This window comes from Hipposideros armiger, unplaced genomic scaffold, assembly GCF_001890085.2.
Source record: "Hipposideros armiger isolate ML-2016 unplaced genomic scaffold, ASM189008v1 scaffold_903, whole genome shotgun sequence".
NCBI lineage: Eukaryota > Metazoa > Chordata > Mammalia > Chiroptera > Hipposideridae > Hipposideros > Hipposideros armiger.
In genome coordinates, this window is record NW_017732253.1 from 263,145 (window position 1) to 284,094 (window position 20,950).

Sequence of the window (20,950 nt, forward strand, 5' to 3'; positions counted from 1 at the left end):
CATCCATCCATCCATCCATCCATCCATCCATCCATCCATCCATCCATCCATCATTTCCTGTGTGCCTTTATGTTCCAGGCACTGTATTATGCACTGCACTTTTTATCTGTGCCATCAGTTGAAATGCTAATGAACTCTGTCGGTATATGTCTTTTTACCCCAACTGTATTATAAACTGCTTGATGGAGAACTGGATCTTTTATTTCTTCATATGTTCCATAGGATTTAGCAGAATGTTACACATATTGGAGGAAAAAGGTATTATAGCATATAAAAAAGGAAAATTGTGCTAGGATTCAGAAATATTGCTCTATTTCTGCTATTTGCTAATTACATAATTCTTGGAAAACAAGATAAAATATCTAACCCATAATTACCTCATTTGGGGATATTATTATCTATCCCATGACCATTACTGAATTATTATTACATGTCCCACATGAAAAAAAACTGTGTAAAGAACTATACAAATATAGTAGGGCTCATTATTATAAAATGAGGTACTCAGCCAGTCAGAACATACTGAATAAAATTATTTTACTATGGCAAGGATATATGTATGAGTTTTACACGTGTACTTTTGCAAATTTTAGTAAAAATGATTTATTTTCTTGATTAAAAAGTAACGCATGTTCATTGTAAAAACTTGTAAATACGTCCAGAAAAGAAAGAAAATAAAACACCAATAACCTCATCACAATTTGTAACTGCCATTAACAATTCTGTACATATAGTTTTAATTATGTAATATTATGTGAAGCAATTTTGCCTCCTTAGTTAAAAAAGAGACTGAGTGGCCCACGTGATACATGATAAATGTCAAGTATGGGTTTAAGGAAATCCATCCGTGAAGATTTTTTGTTAAAGTTTATGTAAATCCTATGTTCTCATTTCTCACTTAACCATAGCCTATATCATTTCATTGTGAACAGTCTAATGTATTTTCTTTCCCTGGGGGAATTGAAATTGTTGCCAAAGATGCTATACCAGGCTCACTAACGTTGCACAGTACCCAATACTCTCATGCTGGTGTCAAGTGATTTTAAACCAGCACAATTTATCATTTTATCTCAGTTTAGGGGAAAAAGATGAAAGATTTGACTGGTATATGCGGGGGTGGGGAAGAGGGTAGGTGGCGGCTTGGGGAAGGGCTTTGAATGGTCTGTAAAACGGGGGGCCTGGGATTCAGTGAGCTGCACTGGCTCCTGTACCTCCACTCCAATCCCCAATAACTGTCAACCTAACAACCATTAGGACATAAATTAACACACAGAGTCATCAAATACAACCAACACATCATGCCTGTTAACCACTTGACTTAAGTAGAAAAGCACCTTGAGTCTTTATGAAGGCCATAAATTTGTTTCCTTTTCCGATTCAATTCCTACCCTCCAGAGACAATGTCCGTCCATGTAACTCTCAAGGTAGATGTTCAGAAAAGGGGCTCACTAGCTCCACTTAAACTAGACCGGTAAGTCAACAGAAAACAAGTACATTAATAGAATATTAATAAGTGAGGGAATTAGATGAGATCAATGAAGGCCATTGAGTCAGTAATGAACACTTTTAGTATTTTAAAATACTCGAAATTATAGATCTGTCCACAATCATGAAACACAGCTTAAGGAAAAAAAAAAAAAGAAATACATTTCTTTCCTGTTTTTTAGTTGGGGAGGGGGGGATTCTTGCTAGCAACATATCAACCCTGATTACCACTTATTTGTTTGTTTTTGGTAAATACTAATGAGAAAATAATTACACAATGAATGTGTTGGGCAGATAAACTCGTTCAAAATGTTCAGCGTCAACAGGGAAAATAGCCATTAAATCGTTTGGAAGCACTAATCATTTTTTTAAGATATACTTATAATTGACATATAATTTTTTTATATAGTATAAAGTTTTCACACTCTAATGACCTATAAATTAAGAAACACTGATCTTCCTTTGGATGACCATTGGAATCAAGTCTGCCTTGCCCATCATGCTGTTACCATAATAGGCCACGGGGAGTCTGGTCCCCCTGCAGTGGCTGCAGAGCATCTGGCTTAGAGGGCAGCTTCCATAAAGATTTGTGAAGTGAATGAACACAACTGAGAGGAGAAATTTCATTTACTTCACCAAGTGGCATAAAGTGTTTACAAGAGAATTTTTAAGAGGAATTAGGAGGTCTGTTCTTTTTATTACTGACTCCTATAAAGTTATCATTAACCCTCAAAATTTATTCACGTATAGAGTCAGTATTCACATCTTAAAAATTTATGATTATAGCAAAACATACCTTGGAAACAACTGGTTGTGATACGGCCATTCCATAACTAAAGTAGTTTTACTTATACGCATTTCTCATGCCAGGCTCAGAGCAAAACCTGAGCCTGAAAATTATTTTATGTGGATCAAGTGAAACCCTCTCTGTGTGAGCACTGTGTAAAATGCAAAATTCTACGAAGAGTGGAATTGTCTGACACTAGAAGCATATCTAGTTTTTATTCAAAGTTATGTAAAGGCTTCCCTGCTTGGACCAGTCAGAGGGACAAGAAAATAGATGATGTTCTCCAGCAGTATATTTTCTTTTTCTGATGAGATCAGAAGTGCTGAGAGAAGCTAATTGTTAAGCACACAAGTAAATGATTACATAGTTTGAAAGAAGAGACAGTTAATTTAAATAATAGTTCTATCGAGGAGGCCTAAAAACTCAATTCTAAAGAAAAGCTAGAAAGCTTAGCAGAAAAAAAATTACAAGTGTCTGAGCACAAGAAGCTATAAACAGTGAAATCTGGTATACTTTTGTCTCGTTTAGTTGACTGTCCTTATTTGAGATAGCTACTTTAAATCTTTTTTTCCTTTTAAAATATTATACTGAATGGACCTTTCAGGATGACTCTAAAATGACTATTAGTAAAGCACTCCCTATATAATAAAGAGATTGGTTAAAAAAGGATTTTTTTAAAAAAGTTTCTGAGCTTCCTGAAGTGAGCCTTTCTGCTACCAGCTGTCAGATGTACAGACAATGTTTGCATCATCCAGTGTAAAACAGGGCAAGCAAACAACAAAAACTCTGTACAAAAAGCCCATGAGGAATTTAGAATTTTGTTTGTAACTGAAAAAAATGCAACTAAATAACAGCTATCCATAACTGAGTATTTAATATAAAAGTACCGCCAGTTCCTCCCATTGAGGAAGTCATTTCTTACAACTAGCGTGACTGTCTGGGTTTGTCTACAGTTGTCTTGGTTTTAGCAAAATCCTGTGTCCCGGGAAACCCTCATTCATGGGCAAAGGAGGGGAGTGGCCACCGTACATGGAACTGAGATAGTGATGAGACGCTATTAGAAGTGGCACACAACTCTCACATCTTCTAATATCAACCATCTAGTAACTAACTAGAAGGTATACAGACATCCTGAACTTGTATTTGTATTTGTTAAGATATACATAATCACCAACATATGGCAAGCGGTCGATAAACTGGGTTCAATGCTTCGATTATTAGAAGGTGTTAATTTCAATACACTTCAACAGAAGCACCTAACTTATCCCATTAATTATTAGAGCACTCATGGGGCTATGGAGCACCTACTATGTATTCAACACAGTGATGGTCCAAAGGAAACAGAAATGATTTGTGCTCTTAGGCAGGGGGTGAGACAAGAGTAATTTTATGATTTCACTAAGAAATCATTAAAAGCACTAACTGTAAGTATTAAAAAGACTTCAAAACAATAAGAAATCAGTAAAAAAGACAATGGATGTGAAGGAACCTAATAGAGATTAATGCATAGAAAGTGCTCAGTAAACGTTGGCTGACACTTGAAATCAGGTAGGAAGACCTAAGAGGAGGGTGACGTTCGGTTTGTGCTTTGCTGCAGGCATGGTTTTCACTGGGGTGGAGATGCAGGGAGGACATTCCAGGGGCCAGAACGGAGTCTCCCCGGTTAAACAATCATCAGGTCTGCCTGTGGTTCATTGGAACAGCGAGGAAACCAGCAGCCCTGGAGTGGGCAACATGTGGGTGAGTCATCAACAGGGGATGGACATTAGTGGTAAAGGTGGCAGGAAACAAGGGGATGAGAGTGAACCTGGGGAGAACTAAAAGCCAACCATGATTGACAGTCAGAAGTCCTCTGCCATCAACCAGACTGTGGTTCTTCTCATCTACCTGCAAGTAAACCACCAGACCAAAAGGTAGTTACCCAAATTCCCTTCTTGAGGGGGCTGCTTGATCTGTGGGTGGGTAGAAACTCCAACCCGAGATCAAAGAGCTCCTGCAGCTGTGCAGTCCTCACACCTTTGTGTTCTTTGATCCTCAACAGCCCCGAACCACCTGCTCTGAAATAACAGCTCCCACCGGGGACCCTGTGCCTCCCACACCTATTAATCAAACCAGGCCAAATGTGCAGGATGGGAGGGGTGAAACATGAGAGGGCCTGCGACGCGTTCTTTAGGTCACCCTGTCTCACATGCTTAAGCACTGCCTTTTTAAAGGAAAAAATAAACAGCTAAATATCACAACATAAACCGGAAGATTCGCAAGGATGAAAAAGTGGCCTCCTATGTCAGCATTTCTTCACTTAAACATCCTGGACAGATAAAAAGCCAGGATGCTTCCAGAATGACTCCCTTTCTCCGACATCTATCTCTTCATTACGTACCCTTTGATTTCACTGTGGAAGGCACGTAAACTTCTTAGAGAATCAGAACCACAGTTGCCCTGTTTCCCTCTATAGCACAGTGCAAAATGCAGACTCCCCCAGGGCAGGAAACCGGAGCAGCTGGCACCTGCATTATTCTGCATGGTTTGTTTTTATTTTTCCCTTGCTCTTCCTAAACTCTCAGCCTCCAGTAACAACTCCAGCCAGATCCAAACATGCCAGCCGTCACCAGTGCTACTGAGGACTTGCATGTGGAAAGTTTCCAGACGTGGATACTTGGCTGTCTGCAGGGTCTGCACTTCAAAGCTCCTCTAGGGATGGGTTTGGTCAGCAGCTGTAGGTAGTCAGACAGGCTCATCATTACAGAGATGAAGGAAGGCGAGTTTAGGAAAACACTGCTGAGTCCTTCTTCTCCATGTACAATATACTTCATTATACATGGATATATAGATACACTATTATATTACATATGCATATATAAAATACATATTTGTTATGTTTCATTTACAGAGTTAAGATAAGGAGACATTGGGCCGGCTGAGGGGCTCAGTTGGTTAAGAGCTGGCTTAAGAGTGCGAGCTCTGAGCAACAGGGCTGCTGGTTCGATTCCCACATGGGCCAGTGACGCTGTGCTCAGCTGGTGTAACAACAAACGCCCTCCACAACAAAGGTTGAAGAACAACAACTTGGCTGGTCCCCTTCCCCAATTCCCCAACACTGTTCCCCTCCCCCAATTCCCCAATAAAAATTTAAAATACATAAATAAAAGATAAGGCGACATGCCTGCCTTCTCTCAATGGCCTCTTTACACTCTAAGGAAAGAAAAGAAAATGTAAAATTATTTTCTTCTTTTCTCTGTACAGTCCTCTTTTATTTGCTTCCAATATGGTGATAATAAGCAAGGAATTTGTTTATAGTAATCGACTAGTATTTCTAGAGTGGAGGTAGGAAAACTATTTTACCAGCTTGGGGAGACCTAGCCAGGGATCCCAGGGCATATGCAGATCACAGTTTTGCTGGTTTTTAGGAAACGACGCTTGTTTGGACAGAGATGACAAGATAAAAAATGTATGATAAGGGCCTCTGGGCAAAAGCTAATTGAAAATTGGATTGACCATATGCCAGCTTCCCAGCCTAGACCTTCTTGGTATAAAACTCGAGCAAACAATTACCAGACTGAGATCTTAATGAGCCCGCAGCCAAAATTCTTATTTGTGAATTATTCACTTTTTAAACAACTCTCCATTTCATCTTCCCCTTCCTTTTACTTTTTCCTTATCATAAAAGAAACAGAAAATCTGCTTGATATTTACTTCAAGCGAGTGTCTTTTTACACTCAAGCGGTTAACAGTGGTTGCAAAGATATGGATATTTCATTCATCCACACATCTATGGTTCACCTGATATGGAGCCATTAGCCACTGTTGATGTGATGCTCACATAGCACAAAGAAGAGAGACAACAAAGAAGAACTCATTCCTTGCAACTGGAAATACCACCATCTCATTAGGAAGAAAGCTAACACTTATCCTTCTAAATTCCAAATACTATGTAAGGCTTCTCATAACATTCCTTTTCACTTACATTAAACTCATAAGTTTGAAGCTTAAGGGACAATAAGCCAATTTTTATAAAATCTCATAAAAATAGGCCATTAATGAGAACTACCTATGCTCTTAGGTGAAATAAGACTTGAGATGGGTCTTAAATCTTTCAGTAAGATTTGGATTCATGGAGGTATAACTGGGGGTCAGTAATGAGAACAGGATGCTGGGAATGGTGGCTTCCTCGAGGAAGTTATGTGGGTCTGGAATCATGAAGATAGATTTAATTCGGAGACAATGATTAGTCAATGATCAAGGAAATGACAATTTAATTGATATTCTAGAAAGCTTTAGAGAGTTGTTTTGTAAAAAATGATTAATAGATTGTGTTTTGGAAGTTCTGAGTTTTAAATGACACAGGGAGAGCCTTGTACAGAGGTTCAAGATTGGTAAATTGAAGATGTAGAACTGAAAATCATTAATAAGGAGGTGTACTTGTAATTGAAAGGAAGGCAGGGATGTGAAAGAAATGAAGCGAACTTTAAAAATGAAGAGTATGTTTAATAAATCATGCATTAACGCTGCAAAAAAATTTAAGGATATGTAAGAGGTAGGGAGTGAGGGAGAGAGGGAGGAAGGAAGGGAGAAAGAGTGGGGGGAGAGAAGGAGAGAAGGGAGAAGGGGAGAGAGGGAGAGGGAGGGAGGGAGAGAGAGAGAGAGAAAGAGGGAGCTCAGCATCACATTACAGGGAATGGCTAAGGTAAAAGAAAGGGAGAGAAAAGAATCAGTCGAGTGTCAAAGAAGAACAGGGTTATATCTTTGCATCATAAAAGACAAGGGAAGACAGATCTGGACTGGGTAGATCAAAAGCTTGAAGTCCCAGGGAAAAATAAGCAGCCTTCTGATTTGACAAATAAGAATGGCTGAAAGTCTCAAAGAATAATTACACTTCAAAGGTGGAAGTGGACACAAAATTGCAGAGAATTGCAAAAGGACTGAACAGTGAGGACATGGAAGCAGCTAATTTAGACTACTTGTTGGAAATTTTTAGTTGTTTAAGGAAGGACAGAAGGAAGGCAGTAAGATAATGGAAAAGTCTGTTTACCCCCCTCTCCCTCCCCAAGATGGGGGATACTCAGTTTGAAAACAAAGGATTAGGGTCCAATTCACAGAAAAGAATTGAACGAAAGTGGCTGGGAACAAACAGCTAAGTGACTGACAAGGAATGGGACTTTTTTGAGAACACCTTTTACAAATGGATTCCTTACCCAAACTCCAAAACAACAAACAAACACAACCCCCCCACCCCCCACCCCGCTGATGTGAGAGACTATTTTTTCACTTCTTGTGGACAGTACTTCACTAGCACCATTCAAATGCACAGGAAAGAAGTTAACTCATTACATACAGTGGATGACTTGGGTCAGTGGTTCCTAGACTTCCATGTGCACCAGAATGGACTTGTGAAAGCATACATTGCTTAGTTCCACCTAAGGCCCAGAATTTGCATTTCTAACAGGTTCCCAGGCGATGTTGATAATGTTGGTCCAGGGACCCCACTTTGAGGGTATTAGGGCTAGCTAGCATCTCTTCTGGAAGCCCAGTTGATAAAGCCAGATTAATTAGGCTAGCATCTCCAACATAGGCCCAGAGTCTCTGTAGGTGCACAAATACCCTTCCCTCATCCCAACAGCACAGGAAATGAAAGTTAGCTGTGTACTGCATCATGCCAACATCTTTTCATATGGGTTACCACACACATTTTCCTTCTCCTACCGATATTTTAGAAGATAGGAGTTTTCCTCATTACCCTGTGGATGCATTATCCCCCACTCTTCAAGGTTTGGTTGATCTGGATATTTCCTTTTTTTGGATGCACTTTATTCAAGGAGTTAAATTCTATGCATTGTTAGGTCATAATAAGGGTTAGACTAATTTGAGATACAAAGCATGCTTAGTTAAAATGTTGCAATAGTAAATGCACTGAAGTATCTATTTAAATCTATTTTATCTAATCTTTTACAAAAAAATGAACTGCACTTAATGTATCAAGCATGCTTCACAAATTAAGACACCTAGAAGAAATTTTTGGGGGAGGTAAAAATAATATCTTACATATGCATTGTATTACATATTAGCTAAAGAAATCTTTACAATCGTCCTATTGGCAAGATATTATTCACATTTTACAGCTGACAAAACTAAATCTCATGAACATTAAAAGAACTCACCCAAAGTCACAGGCACTCGAAGCCAAATGTTCAGAATCTCTTTGTATTATATATGTAAGCCATTGGTTACTACTGTCTATAAGACACACAGTATTTATTTCAAATAATTTCTCAAATCAATCATCAGCCTCAGAATAACAAGGTGGCAAAGGGGGTAAAACATTTCAGGTATTTATCTGTATATCACACATGAACAGTGGACCGTTTTTATCCTCTTTGCCTCTTGCAAATCAGCTGCCTAAAAACTGCTCTCTTCTTCAAAACTCATTAAAATATCATGTGCAGAAAAAGAAATATGTAGGGCTTGGAAGGAAAAGTTAACATCTGGCCCATAACCTTTTCCCCTATTCTTGCTGAGAAATGACCTTCTTCAGTCATTTCTACCAGAGGTTTTTCCTTGAGCGTGGAGATCTTATTAATATGAAAAAGATACTTTATTTTCTATTCATGCTTAGGCCATTTTTTTTTGGGGGGGGAGCTAACCAGGCATGCACAGATGGAAGAATGGCATTGAGTGGCAAAAGCAACCTTCCATTTGTTAACGTTCAGCAGCAGCCACAATACCTTTCTTTTTGGCTCTTTCAAAGATGACTCTGGAAACTTCAGGGTGGACCTTGTCTTTTGGTATAACGCCATAAAAGGAAGCCTGTTGAAGCCATTATTGGGATGTGTGATAGAAGTTTAATTGCCTTAAAATGCCTAAAGCTAGCAAGATGTGGACATGTGTAAAGAGTATGAATTGAGATTCTAAGAAAAATAAAAGACTGGATCTATTTATTTCAGAGAAGATATATCCAGATGGATTCTGCAAAGCAATTGCCTGGCATGTAACTATACCTTGCTAGATTCAGTGGCCTTAGGAGGTCATGCGGAGAACTAGGGCAGGATTAATTTTCAGGATTTCTTTTTGAATCTTAGAGTCTGGTTTATATTATAGACACTGGCACCAATATAAAGATCTCTCTGGAGAGTAAAAAAAGGATGGGCTAAGCCATCTTTGCTAAGATTGTACTTAGTACAAAAGATACAATCATAAAACCTTTAGTCTCTTGTTTATTTGGGCTATCTTATTGATCCTGAACCAGTTCTCAAAACTGGAGCAGTGCTCATTTCCCATGGTCTAGCAGGGTCACTGCAAGTTAAGAGTCCTCTGTCCCTGATGGGGGACAGAAAGCTGGTGCTACAGTCTGTGCTCGGAATACTCATGTCAGAGTCCAAACTGATATGCATGTACTGATTTCAATAACAGAGTTTCTTCCATGTACTTCAATCACATTTTCCCCTTTCACATTTAAAGCTCCATTTCTCGGAGGAAAAGATGGTCTGTTGGGAGTACCTTCACAAGACAGCTTGGTGATAATCATGGAAGCTTCAAATAAAGCATGACTTATGTGCTCATGTATCCTGTATATGTCAATATTTATAAAGACTTTTCATCCCAAATATGAATTTTCTCCTACTGGCCCCAAATTATACATTTGAATTCAGGAAGCTTCAATCATTTTTGGTCATGAAAAAGGGAGGATGTAAAAAGACTATGAAAAGAATAATAGATTTGTGCTCAGCACTCACATTTGCATAAAATTCTAAGGTTTTACTTGGAACTTTGTCTAGAGAGCTGGCAATAAAGAGAGTGAGGAGATCATCACAAATACTGCAAAACTGTTTGACTCTGGTAACACTGAGTTACATTGCTAAGGAAGTTTCTGTGTATGTCAAGGTTGAAGCAATAGGTGAAGGTTAAAGTGAACAAATCCATCTCTGAATAGATACCTTATAAAAGATGCCTATGCCTTTGATAATTGTGGGAAAAATCCAACAGGGCTGCCCATGTGAGACTTAGGTGAAATAGCAAAAGGTGCCCCTCTTTAAGGCGGACATAATCCCACTCTGGGGCACATGACTTGGTGAGTGGATCACAGGCTGGGTTTCAATCTCCACTCAACCCCTCAGTTTGGCTCCCTAGTGTAGTTAATAACCTGTGCAACCAACTATGGCAGTCCTATCATACAACCACAGACATTTCTTGCATTTTTAGCAATCTCCTCTGATTCTTTAGTCATACGTGGCTGGAATTCAGTGCGGATTTAAGGCTTCTAAGATACACAGTATTGAACTTTAGGGCAAGGCTGGACACATCTATTTTGCCTTGGCTCTGAAGATACTTCTGAAGGTAACAGATGAAAAGAAGCAAACAATTTCCAGACAAAACCATCTCGCGCATTATATCAAGAAATCATACACCTCTGGTGAGTTCAAAACAGCATTGCAGTTTCCGAGGACTATACACAACTATAAGTTTGCTTTATGGCCAAGAAAAAGAATATCAATGCAAACCTTAAGAGAAAGTCATTCATACACTGTACATGCTTCTGTCACTCTACCTGCAATAGTCTTATAGCAACTCAAGAGGTTTAGCAGAATGTTACTCATTTTCTTTAAATCTCTGCAGTCGCATGCCAAATACAAAGACTACAACTGTATGTGAAAAAGAATACCAATATTGGAAATTAAGTGGCTTTCTGAAGGTCATGATGAACAATAACAACCAGCAAAAAGATTGCCCAAAGGAAATTTGTGAAGCCTTCTCAAAGAACAATCTCTGGCGTGACATTTTTCTAGAAGCAATCTTGTCACCACACCCTTTGCCCTGGGTTTATTAAAAAGCCATTTCAAAAAGCATCTTTCTCTTCTTAAAATGAAAAGAATTTAGCAAAGATGATTACATGCCCCAACTCTACAACTCTCCATATTTAAAAGGAGTCCAAGAGATGATAAAAAAATTTCGCTGAATGTCACAGTCCTTAAGGTCAGGAATACACAATTGCAAAGCAGGATAATATAAGATGATCACTGCGGGAGAGTTTTCATCCATTTTAGCAAGTCAATTTCTTACAGACATGTCATTTGGTAGGAGATATCATAGGACCAATGCATTTACACCATCAGTTTAAGAAATAAAACTCTTGCTGACATCAGACAAGCAACCAGAATCAACTTGCTTGAAAGTAATTACTACAATCCAACGCACTTGCTCAAAATCACTGCAGTGGCTCGAGAATGTTTTTCAATCAAACGAGAACTCCTAACTCTAAGATTCAAGTAGCTTTCTGTCAGTTCTTTTAAATTACATTCCTCATCACACTATGCCTGGCCTTTGGGGACTATAGGCCCTCTTTCTTCTCCTTTACCCTGAATGTTGTTTTCACCATAGCTATCTTATCCAGTTTTCATCCCCAATCCTCCAAGAAAAGCAAATAAAATAATGTGTCTGTTTAAACTGAGTAGCCACTCTAGAAACTATTTCAGACAAGCTTCCGTTCCCAATAGTAACTCAAAGTTCTCAAACATCTTCCACGCTCTTATATTTATTTACGCTTCTGGTCTAGGTTATGTAAGTGACATTGATGTAATTCATTAATGATCAGCAGATTATATTTTTAATACTTTCAAGCCCATTTATTGTTTTTTGAAATCTAAGTAGTCTTATAGAAAAATAAAAAACATAAATAAGGAAGTTAACCTTCTAACCAGAATCATCAACTAAAATCATTGACAAATGAAAACTATAACTCAGAGAAAACAGACTACAAAGATGAGAATAGAGGTGCTCCAAGAAATGTGTGAATATGAAGTAGTGAGTCTAATATTTGAACGTGATAGGGAGCTAGTTTCATCTCTAAGCTACATGCAGCATTGTAATAGCCACAGCTCTATGCACACCTGTACATATATACTTGCATGTGCTCAGTTTTTATCATACAAAAATCTTAACCGACTATTAACTGTTTATTAATTCAATATTAAATGTTGTATGAGAATGACGTATGACACGTAGATGATAATTTTACCTGAGTGCATGATATGAATGAAACACTGTGCTAAATTCTATATATGATACTGTTTTCCTCTTCTTCCCTTTGGCCCCACCACTCCGGCTATGATAGCCTCCTGGCTTCTCCTGGACCCAGTGCTTGTGTATGCTGTATGTCTGGCCTGAGATGCTCTACATCAGGTTAGCCATTTGGATTGCTCCCTCACTCCTCAGGTCTCTGTTTAAAAGAGGCCTTTTCTGACTGTCTGTTTAAAAAGTTATAATTTGTCCACATCAATACCTGTACATGAATACTCATACCAGTTTTACTCACTATAAACCCAAACTGGAAACAAGAAAACCACCTATGAAAAAGCAAGTAAGTACACAAATTGTGGTATAATCCTAGAGTGGAAATACTACTTAGCAGTAAATAGGAATGAACTGCTCCTATACTGAATGACGTGGACTAAGCCTCAAAAATATGACATGGAGAGAAAGCAGCCAGTTTCAAATTATTCTGTTTATATAAAAGTCTACAAAAGACAGCCTAATCTATAGTGACAAAAAGTATACCTGGTTGCATAGGGTGGGCTGGGGGACTAAGAGATGAGAAAGGAGCACAAAAGAACTATTTGGGGGGGAACAAAAATGTTCTATAACTTGACTGTGGTGATTGTTATAAATGCATACAATTGTACACTTAAAAATGGTGCTTTTTAAAATATGTAAATTTGCTCCGATAAAGTTAAGAATGCAAGTAGATTATCAGATATACCACCGGGTTGTCGGAAAAGTCAGCACGTATTTTTTCTATCTTTTTCCTTGCAAAGATGCGTCCTGACTTTTCCAACAACCCAATATTCGTTTGCTTATAAAGCTGACTATGCTGAGTTTTTTTGTTTTAAATAAATGCAAAACCTCAACTAAGAAAATGATTGTTAAATTTTCAAAGTCTCTGTAAGAAAATTTGCGTGTGTGTGTGTGTGTGTGTGTGTGTGTGTGTGTGTGTCTGTTGATAAGGGTGTTTTGATTTAAATCCTTTGTGGGTATCTTATTTGAGAAGTGGATTGAGAATCCAGTTATCAGTTATTCAAAGAAATCTATTTCATTACTTTATAGTCACAATACACTTTTGGCCTGAAAACAGCATTGGCTCTTATTGATCACTGTGTTATCACTGGGTTTGGGGCTTGATGATTTTGACATTTGCCTAAAATATCAATAGTAACCAAAAAATATCAAGATTTGCTACCATTAAAGAGACCAGACTCATGTGTTGAAAGAAATTTAAAAATACTTGGGAAGTCCAGCCTCATTAACATTAGTGAAATCAAGTTTCATCGGGTGATCACACAAAAAGAGACATCAGTTCTCTCTTATGTATACATGCTTTTGCATATTGTTAAAAAATCATATTTTTACTCACAGCTTTTCTATATTAATGACTATAGTCAATAAGATGTTGATAGCTACAAGCAGTTCAGATATCTATCATTAGTTCCTACGTTGACGCAATTAATTACAACTTTTAAGACTTAGTAGGTTAAATTCAAGGTGACATTTAAACATTAAAATTAATTTGCAAAACAGAATTTAAGTATAGTTGTGTTTGAGATATGATTATAATCACTAATACGCGATTATGAGATAAAAAAGTATGAAGACATATTAGTGATAATTTTATTACAAAATCCTTAATACATTTTCTCTAGTGCACTCAAGGTAATTTAATTAATTTCAACCTCCAAACACAGCATTCTAATTCACAACAGAGTTCTACAGCTTTATCCTCGTTTCAGGGAGTAGAAGATGTGGTGTCTGAAAACATACTTTTAAGATTCTTTTTATGTTTGGTGTTTTCTATTTTCAAAGCACTATTCATTCAACTCAGCTTTCTCATTGTGTTTGGTCTTAGTTACCCACATTCTAAAAAACCAAGATATAAAAACTTTAATTGGCTTCCTCAAAGGCCAAAGGAAATATCGACAACAGACTCTCTACTAGAATTTAAGGTTCTTAAGACTGTGGCAAAACCACAAAACTACTCAAACATAATACGCTTCATTAGCTAATTATATCTGGTATAGCGATAATAGTCATATAATGCAACCATCATTTTAATTCTATTTTGAAGATGGATTTTAAGTGTGAAACCACACACAAGCTTATGTATAAACAATTTATGTACTTAAAGATAAAAAAATATAACGAACAGGACAAAATACCCCAAAGTCTAACAAACCTAACACTATTATTCAAAGACCATCATGGAAAAAATAAAAATTTTCATTTGTAGAAAATATTTCTAAACCTCACATATTTGTAGGCATGAGTCGAACACTCTGATGGGACAAGTGGATATTTTGGATACAAGACTCTAGATTAAGCAATGATCAAGCCTTTTGCTGTCAGGGGTTCTAGATTACTGTTCCCATGTAGATGTTTAAGTGAATCATCCATCCACCAGACAAAAGAATACAGGTAAAATCTCTAAATTATGTGTGATTCACATCTTTTCAGTAATTGAGCAAGAAGATAAGCTCATATATACAATGATCAATAAATGCAAAAATGAAAGGTTTTAAGTTAATACATATTAACTTCGGTGGCATTTCCAGTGAGCAAATTTAGGTAGAATCTAATGATTGCATTCCTCTTTTTCTTTACATTATATAAGAGAAAAACTAAGTGAAACTAAGAGAAAAACTTATTTCTGCAAACAAGATCAGGACTGGCGTGAAACATCTAATTCTATCTCACCCCTGCCACTGACCAGATGAATAACATTTTACTTTGACCTTTCTTCAAAAACATGATGTGCAGATTACCAATTAAGGTACATTATGTAGCTTTAACATCGCTACCAACATCACATCAGCATGCTAGGTGGCAAAGATGAAATATTATTTGTACCGTGAAATAATAAAATAAAATGTAGCTTTACCCTTTCAAATGGTAACACATCAGATATCACTTTATACACTCAAAAAAAAAAAAACCCCACCACATTTCAAAACCTTTAGTTTCAATTCAACACATGGCATGCTTAATGGTTTCAGCACTTCTAATTCTTTTTAAATAAATGTTACAAACTGAAAGCAAGACAAGTAGATATTAAAAATATATTGGAACATCTTAAAATTACCAGCCCTACCAGTGGAAATAAAATGATGGCAATTAAAAGTAATAAAGGTTATTAAAAGTTAAGACTTTGGAGGCTGAGAAGTCATGTTAGACTGTCAATTGTTTTCCCCATGGTGGGAAATCAGTTAGAAATTAAAAAAAAAATGTAGTAGTTTAGTTGTGGTCAAAGAAAGAGTGAGTGGGGATGGGGAGGTTTCAGCGACATGCTGGTAGAAAAAAAGAGACTTACATAGTCTGGGAGGGCAGTGAAATGGAAGGCGTGGTAACCTCGCTCACTTAGTTGTCATTTTTGATTTTCAATGACATTTTTTTCATTCTTTCGCCTAGTAAAGATGACAGAAGGTCCTAATTTATTATCTGACGTCTATTCCTGTTCTTAGATTTAAGAGAGTTTAACTGTATACAGTCATATAATCCAAATACAGACACTTTGAAAAAAAAAAACTAAAGCACCGATGTTGCATGCATTAAATTATAATTATAACTGTACCCGTTAAACCAGAGTTAAGGAGTTGGAGGAAAAAGTCAGCCCATACAGCCCAGGCACTTGGGGGAGAGGGAGGGGGTGGATTGGCAGATGCCTCAGGTTAAAACAGGAGAAAGTAGGGAGGATATTACAACAAAGAGCTAAATTCTTCCTGAAATGATACCAGCCGTGGATTCCAGAAGAATTCAGAATTAAAGTCCTCAGCATGGCTCTATGGTCCACATATCCAATATACACAAATAGAGCTCGTCAAAATGCACATTACACGCCACCATAGATAGTCTCTATGTTAGGTGCCTTCTGAGGTTAGGTTGCATTTTACATGATGAGAAAACTATCAGCGACACTTATTAACATGACTTGGCAGATCATTTGGGCTTGACTGAAGGGGAAATAAAGTGCAGTGTAAATTTCTGTTTCTATATGTCAATCACATCTTGGCCAGATCAGATCAGGCAATGCAATGGGGCCTCTGACATTTCCTGCCACTTTTTGGGTGCATTTCAACATGTGTTGGGTTGGCATGCTGAAGGTGCTCAGGAAATATTTGGGAGCAAATGAAGACACCACATAAATTAAATTTCATGAAGATAACCACCCAGATGACAAAAGCCCTCGCTTCTACAGCTGATCTGTACATTTTTAAGGAGCACGAGGGAGTATTCAAAAAAAGAGAAAAGAAATAAACAGAAAAGACTTTTCATAAAAGGAAAGGGAAGGGATCAAAGAAGAAAGAAATAATACTAAAAAATACCCCAAAAAAACAAACAATTTAATGCCAAATTATCTCCTGGCAATGCAGATGTTGGTCAGTAGCAAAATATTGGAATTTGCATTTTTGTTCTCTAGTGGCAACTATCACATCTGTTCATCTGGTCTCATACAAATACTTTCTTATTCTCATGCAAAATCTCAATTAGATTATTTGACAGGTGGGTGATGTTTATTCCATTTATTTTTAAAGAAACTACTTCTGGAGGAAGTTTTAAAGTCAAAAGGTGTCTGAAATTTAGATAGGGTTATTCACAACATGAACAACCAAAATAATGTTTAGTCAGTTTCCATATGTATGTATTCATTGATCTATGCTTATTTTGAAAAACAAATCCTCAAAAGACATCTTAACTATAACGGATGATTATTATTATTTAAGAAGCAGCAGGATAGAATAGTCTTAGTTCAATTAAAATTGTTAGACATTAAGGTACCATTAGCACAAAAACGTGGAAAAATGGCTTTCATCTTTGGGGCTCCCTTCACTGTGAACTAATCTCACTATAGGATCATTGTTACAGTGCTGCTGTAACAAGAGCTCAGAGAAAGAAGGGAGTTCTCTGCACCCAGCTCATCGTATGTAACTCCAAGGTAATCTCACTCTCAGAGAAAGACATAGATGAATCTGTAGAGCCACACTCCCCCCTTTTTCAAGGCCAACCTCCTAGCCTGAATGGAAACCTGTCCATGCTTATCGACAGGAAGCCAGCAGCTGCTTCTGGAGGGAATCACTTCTGTTTCCCACGTCCATAACACATGTGGGTAAGAGTGGAGCAAGTCTGCCTTGCGGAGAGGCCCGCACCAATCTAGATCACCTGGCTATGTTCTCTGACTAGGAGGTACTAAATATAGGTATGTCTGAAGAAATGTTAAGAACTTTGTGTGAAATGGATTTGGCAGGGTTTGGTGAGAGACTGTTCTTTAGGATGTTATCTTCTCTGAAGTTATCAGTGATAACCAAGGCTGTTAAGGCTATGGGTGGCAGGACCCCAAACCTGAGGTTGCTACTCTGAGCTGCTTCTGCTTTACCTGATGAGAAGGAAATCCTGATGATGATCCTGACATTCCCATTACAGAAGAGTACCTACCAAGCAATTTGTGAAATTATTCTCATTTTTCTCTTTTTAACTAAAACACTCTTCAAACAAGTTAAATTGCTCAACATTAGAGCACAAAAGCAAGCCCAGGGAAGCACAGGTGTTTTCGTTTCCATTTCATGCATTCATCCCCACTCAGCATTAGAATCAAGTTGCATGGGAAGAGGGGGAGCACCCGTGGCTCCATGCTTCTGTTTGCAGGCAACTTCTGTAGTCTTCTAAGGAGAAATGTGTGGCTATGTGTTCCTGCTAAGGAAGGCCTGCAAAAGCCGGGTGCACTAATTTAAAATATGAGCTCTTGCTGAGCAATCATTGCATGAACCTCTTCCAAGAATTCGCTATTTTTTGTTCGTTCAGTTCTTATTTCATAAAAGCCCATCTTTCTTCAGTCCCAGTGACCTGCATTCTCTCCTTCCCCAAAGCACGTTGCTTCTACTGCTAGCCTTTGCCTTAATCGCTTTTATTTGTGGGACACTGGGGAGGGAATGGTAATGCTTAGAGGAGGAAAGAAAATTTCATTTTTTTAAAAAAAATTCTTCTTATTATGATCATGTTTAGATAAAATATGGGGCTTGCCATCAACAAAATTACAAAACAATTCCACTGGGAGTCCAAACTGTTCAGGGTAATTCATCTATGAAAAAGCGAACTTTAATTGTTACTCTTGGCAGCCATCTAAGAGAAGAGTGAAATATTATACTAAATATTGCCACGTGCAATAGTAAAATGCTCTTTCCTCCTTGCCAGAAGCAGTGTGCAGCCCCCTTCAGAATCAGTTTTGGATCTGGCGACTTAGTCGAAATCCTCTGTTTCCCCGTCTCCAAAACCAACAGAGGATTTCAGAAGAGCTGCGTTTTTTATTAGAACCATTTGCTCTTTCTAAGTTGCCAGAAAGGAATAAGTAAAACTAAGACTTTTATTTGGTCTAAAGTTGATTCCTCAGCCTCATTGAGGTCAATGTATAATCCTTAGTCTGTGAACCGTCTGCTAAGAAGTTCATTGCAGCGTTGAACCAGCCAAGGTTATGTTTTGGTCCCTTCTTTCCCCCAAGCCCCACCCTCCAGCCTCATGGATTTATATAGGGGGAGCTGGGAGCACGTGGAAGCTAATCAAACTGAAACATACATACAGCAAATTACATTCTGGATATCCTAGAACAACTGAAATTTCAAATATATTTTTGGTGCCACACGTAACAATTGCTATTTTGGGATCAAGCGTCTTGATTTGGGCTTCAGAAAATGTGATCTTAACAAATATTTGCAACTCTTTAGATTAAAAGTTCACTGAACATTGTTGTGTTATATAATTTATGAGCATGGAAAGGAATTTGATAATACTCAAAATCAGAGGAATATTGTTCTAAAAATGGAGGGAATTCTTTTGGTGAAGATGTTAATCAAAAACTATTTTATGTGGTGCTGGTTACCTGGTGTATTTATAGGGTTTTGTTAAGCAGGAGACTATAATAAGGTTTTTGCAAATAATTTTTTAAATTACATTTTATATTCCCAGCATGAATATCTGCATACATTCGGTATAATTTGCTAAAGATATATTAAAATCATCTGTAAGATATCATATGTAGATAATATTATTCAGCATCTAAAATGTTTAAGTTGAGGCCCAGAAAAATTAAATGATTTGCCCAGGATTATTCATCATGTAACCAATGATCTGAAGACCAGAACCTCAATTTTTAAGTAGATATTCTCTATGCTATGAGATGTCATTTTTCATTCATAGAAATATATAATGATACTAAGATTATTTGGGAATAAATTTAAGTCTGCAGATATGACAGTAGGGAATTTTTGTTGTAACTTAAATTAATGAATAAAAATTTAGGTCATCTGAAACCTGAGTAAATATACTAAACTTTAGGACATCTGTTTTATATAATTATTTTCTTTTTATTATAACATATGTTATGAATGACAACAAACAAAATGGCTACAGTTAGTAAGACACTTTGAGGAAACTATAATCTCTATCAATCATGGGAAAAATAGTCAGCACTTAAATACTATGCACAATTTCATAAAGACTGCACATTATAAAGCTTCACAAGAACTTTTAGTTTATATAAAGTAATGTCTTAAAAGTATGCCTGTTTTTCTACTTGTGGAAGTTTAATAAAAAAAACAAAATGTACAGAAAGCATGGCCTGGAAACTAACAGCGGTAAACCCAAGTGAACAATAAACAGGTATTATTTAAGTAAAGATAATCACTACAGAAGATGAGAAAGTTTTAAATACATTGTTACAAACAGCACTCAGATAATCAATGATAGCAAATAAACTTATTAGGAGCCCCATAGGTCGACTATACTTGGAAGTTGGTTGTTGTTAAACTGACATGATGTGGGAAGCCAAGGAAATCTGCCTTATATGTATTGTTTTAATTAAAAAAAAGAATCTGCCTTTTATTTACTAAAAGATCAAGCTCTTTGTGTGTCAGCACAAAATTTAAAGTTTCTTTTGAGAGGTTCTACTTCCTGCTCTCCATTTAAAATGGGGGAAAAAATAAAAATATTTTGCCTGTGACAGAATATGAAAGAAGTTCTCACCCTTAAAACCAGCAGCATTGGTTTTCCAGTCATTAGCGTTCAAATGTCCTGCACGGGAAGTCCTGACAATAACATGCTGCACGTCTCTCCAGGTCAGAAACGGACTGGGGAAAGACAAGGTAAGAATCATTGTACCAAAAAAAAAAAGATGGGGGAAGCAGAGAGTCACAAGCAAATTTAAAAAGCGAAAGCAAAATGGCAAAGTATTAAAAACAAAGGGTCAGCGATTTGGGTTTGGGATAAACAAATGCCAAATGCCGCTCTTGTTCTCAACATGGAGAAGTGACATTAGTCTGAGGGAGGCAGAAAATGTAATCTTAAATTTAAGAAATAATATGAAATTAGTCAGCATAATTTAGTTTTTAAAAGGGTGAGGGTTTCCAGTTTCCTCAACAAAATGGCTCCCAATTTGGGCCCTTTGTGTAAAAGCTTGCATCATCCTCAGAAAATTACAATAAGCTCAAGTCAAAACTGAAGGCCTTTGGAACATTCCTTGTTCAGCTGTACAGACAGGCAATTGATTTGTAATTTAACAAAGAACTTAGTAATGTTTAACATTCTACCTGTGTGTGGAGGATATGGAAAAAGTCTCAACTAAAACCAAATCCCCATTTTCAGTTTCATAAAAGAAGA

The 20,950-nt window shown here is 37.2% G+C and overlaps 1 protein-coding gene across 1 annotated transcript in view; it reads right to left on the reverse strand.

Moving 5' to 3' along the window:
* The window catches only part of PCSK5 (proprotein convertase subtilisin/kexin type 5), a 451,676-nt gene that overhangs the window by 197,364 nt on the left and 233,362 nt on the right, over window positions 1–20,950 (reverse strand). Inside the window, exon 10 of the mRNA XM_019630362.1 lies at window positions 20,318–20,421. Coding sequence (XP_019485907.1) covers window positions 20,318–20,421 — 104 coding nt within the window. The remainder of the gene's footprint in view (window positions 1–20,317; window positions 20,422–20,950) is intronic.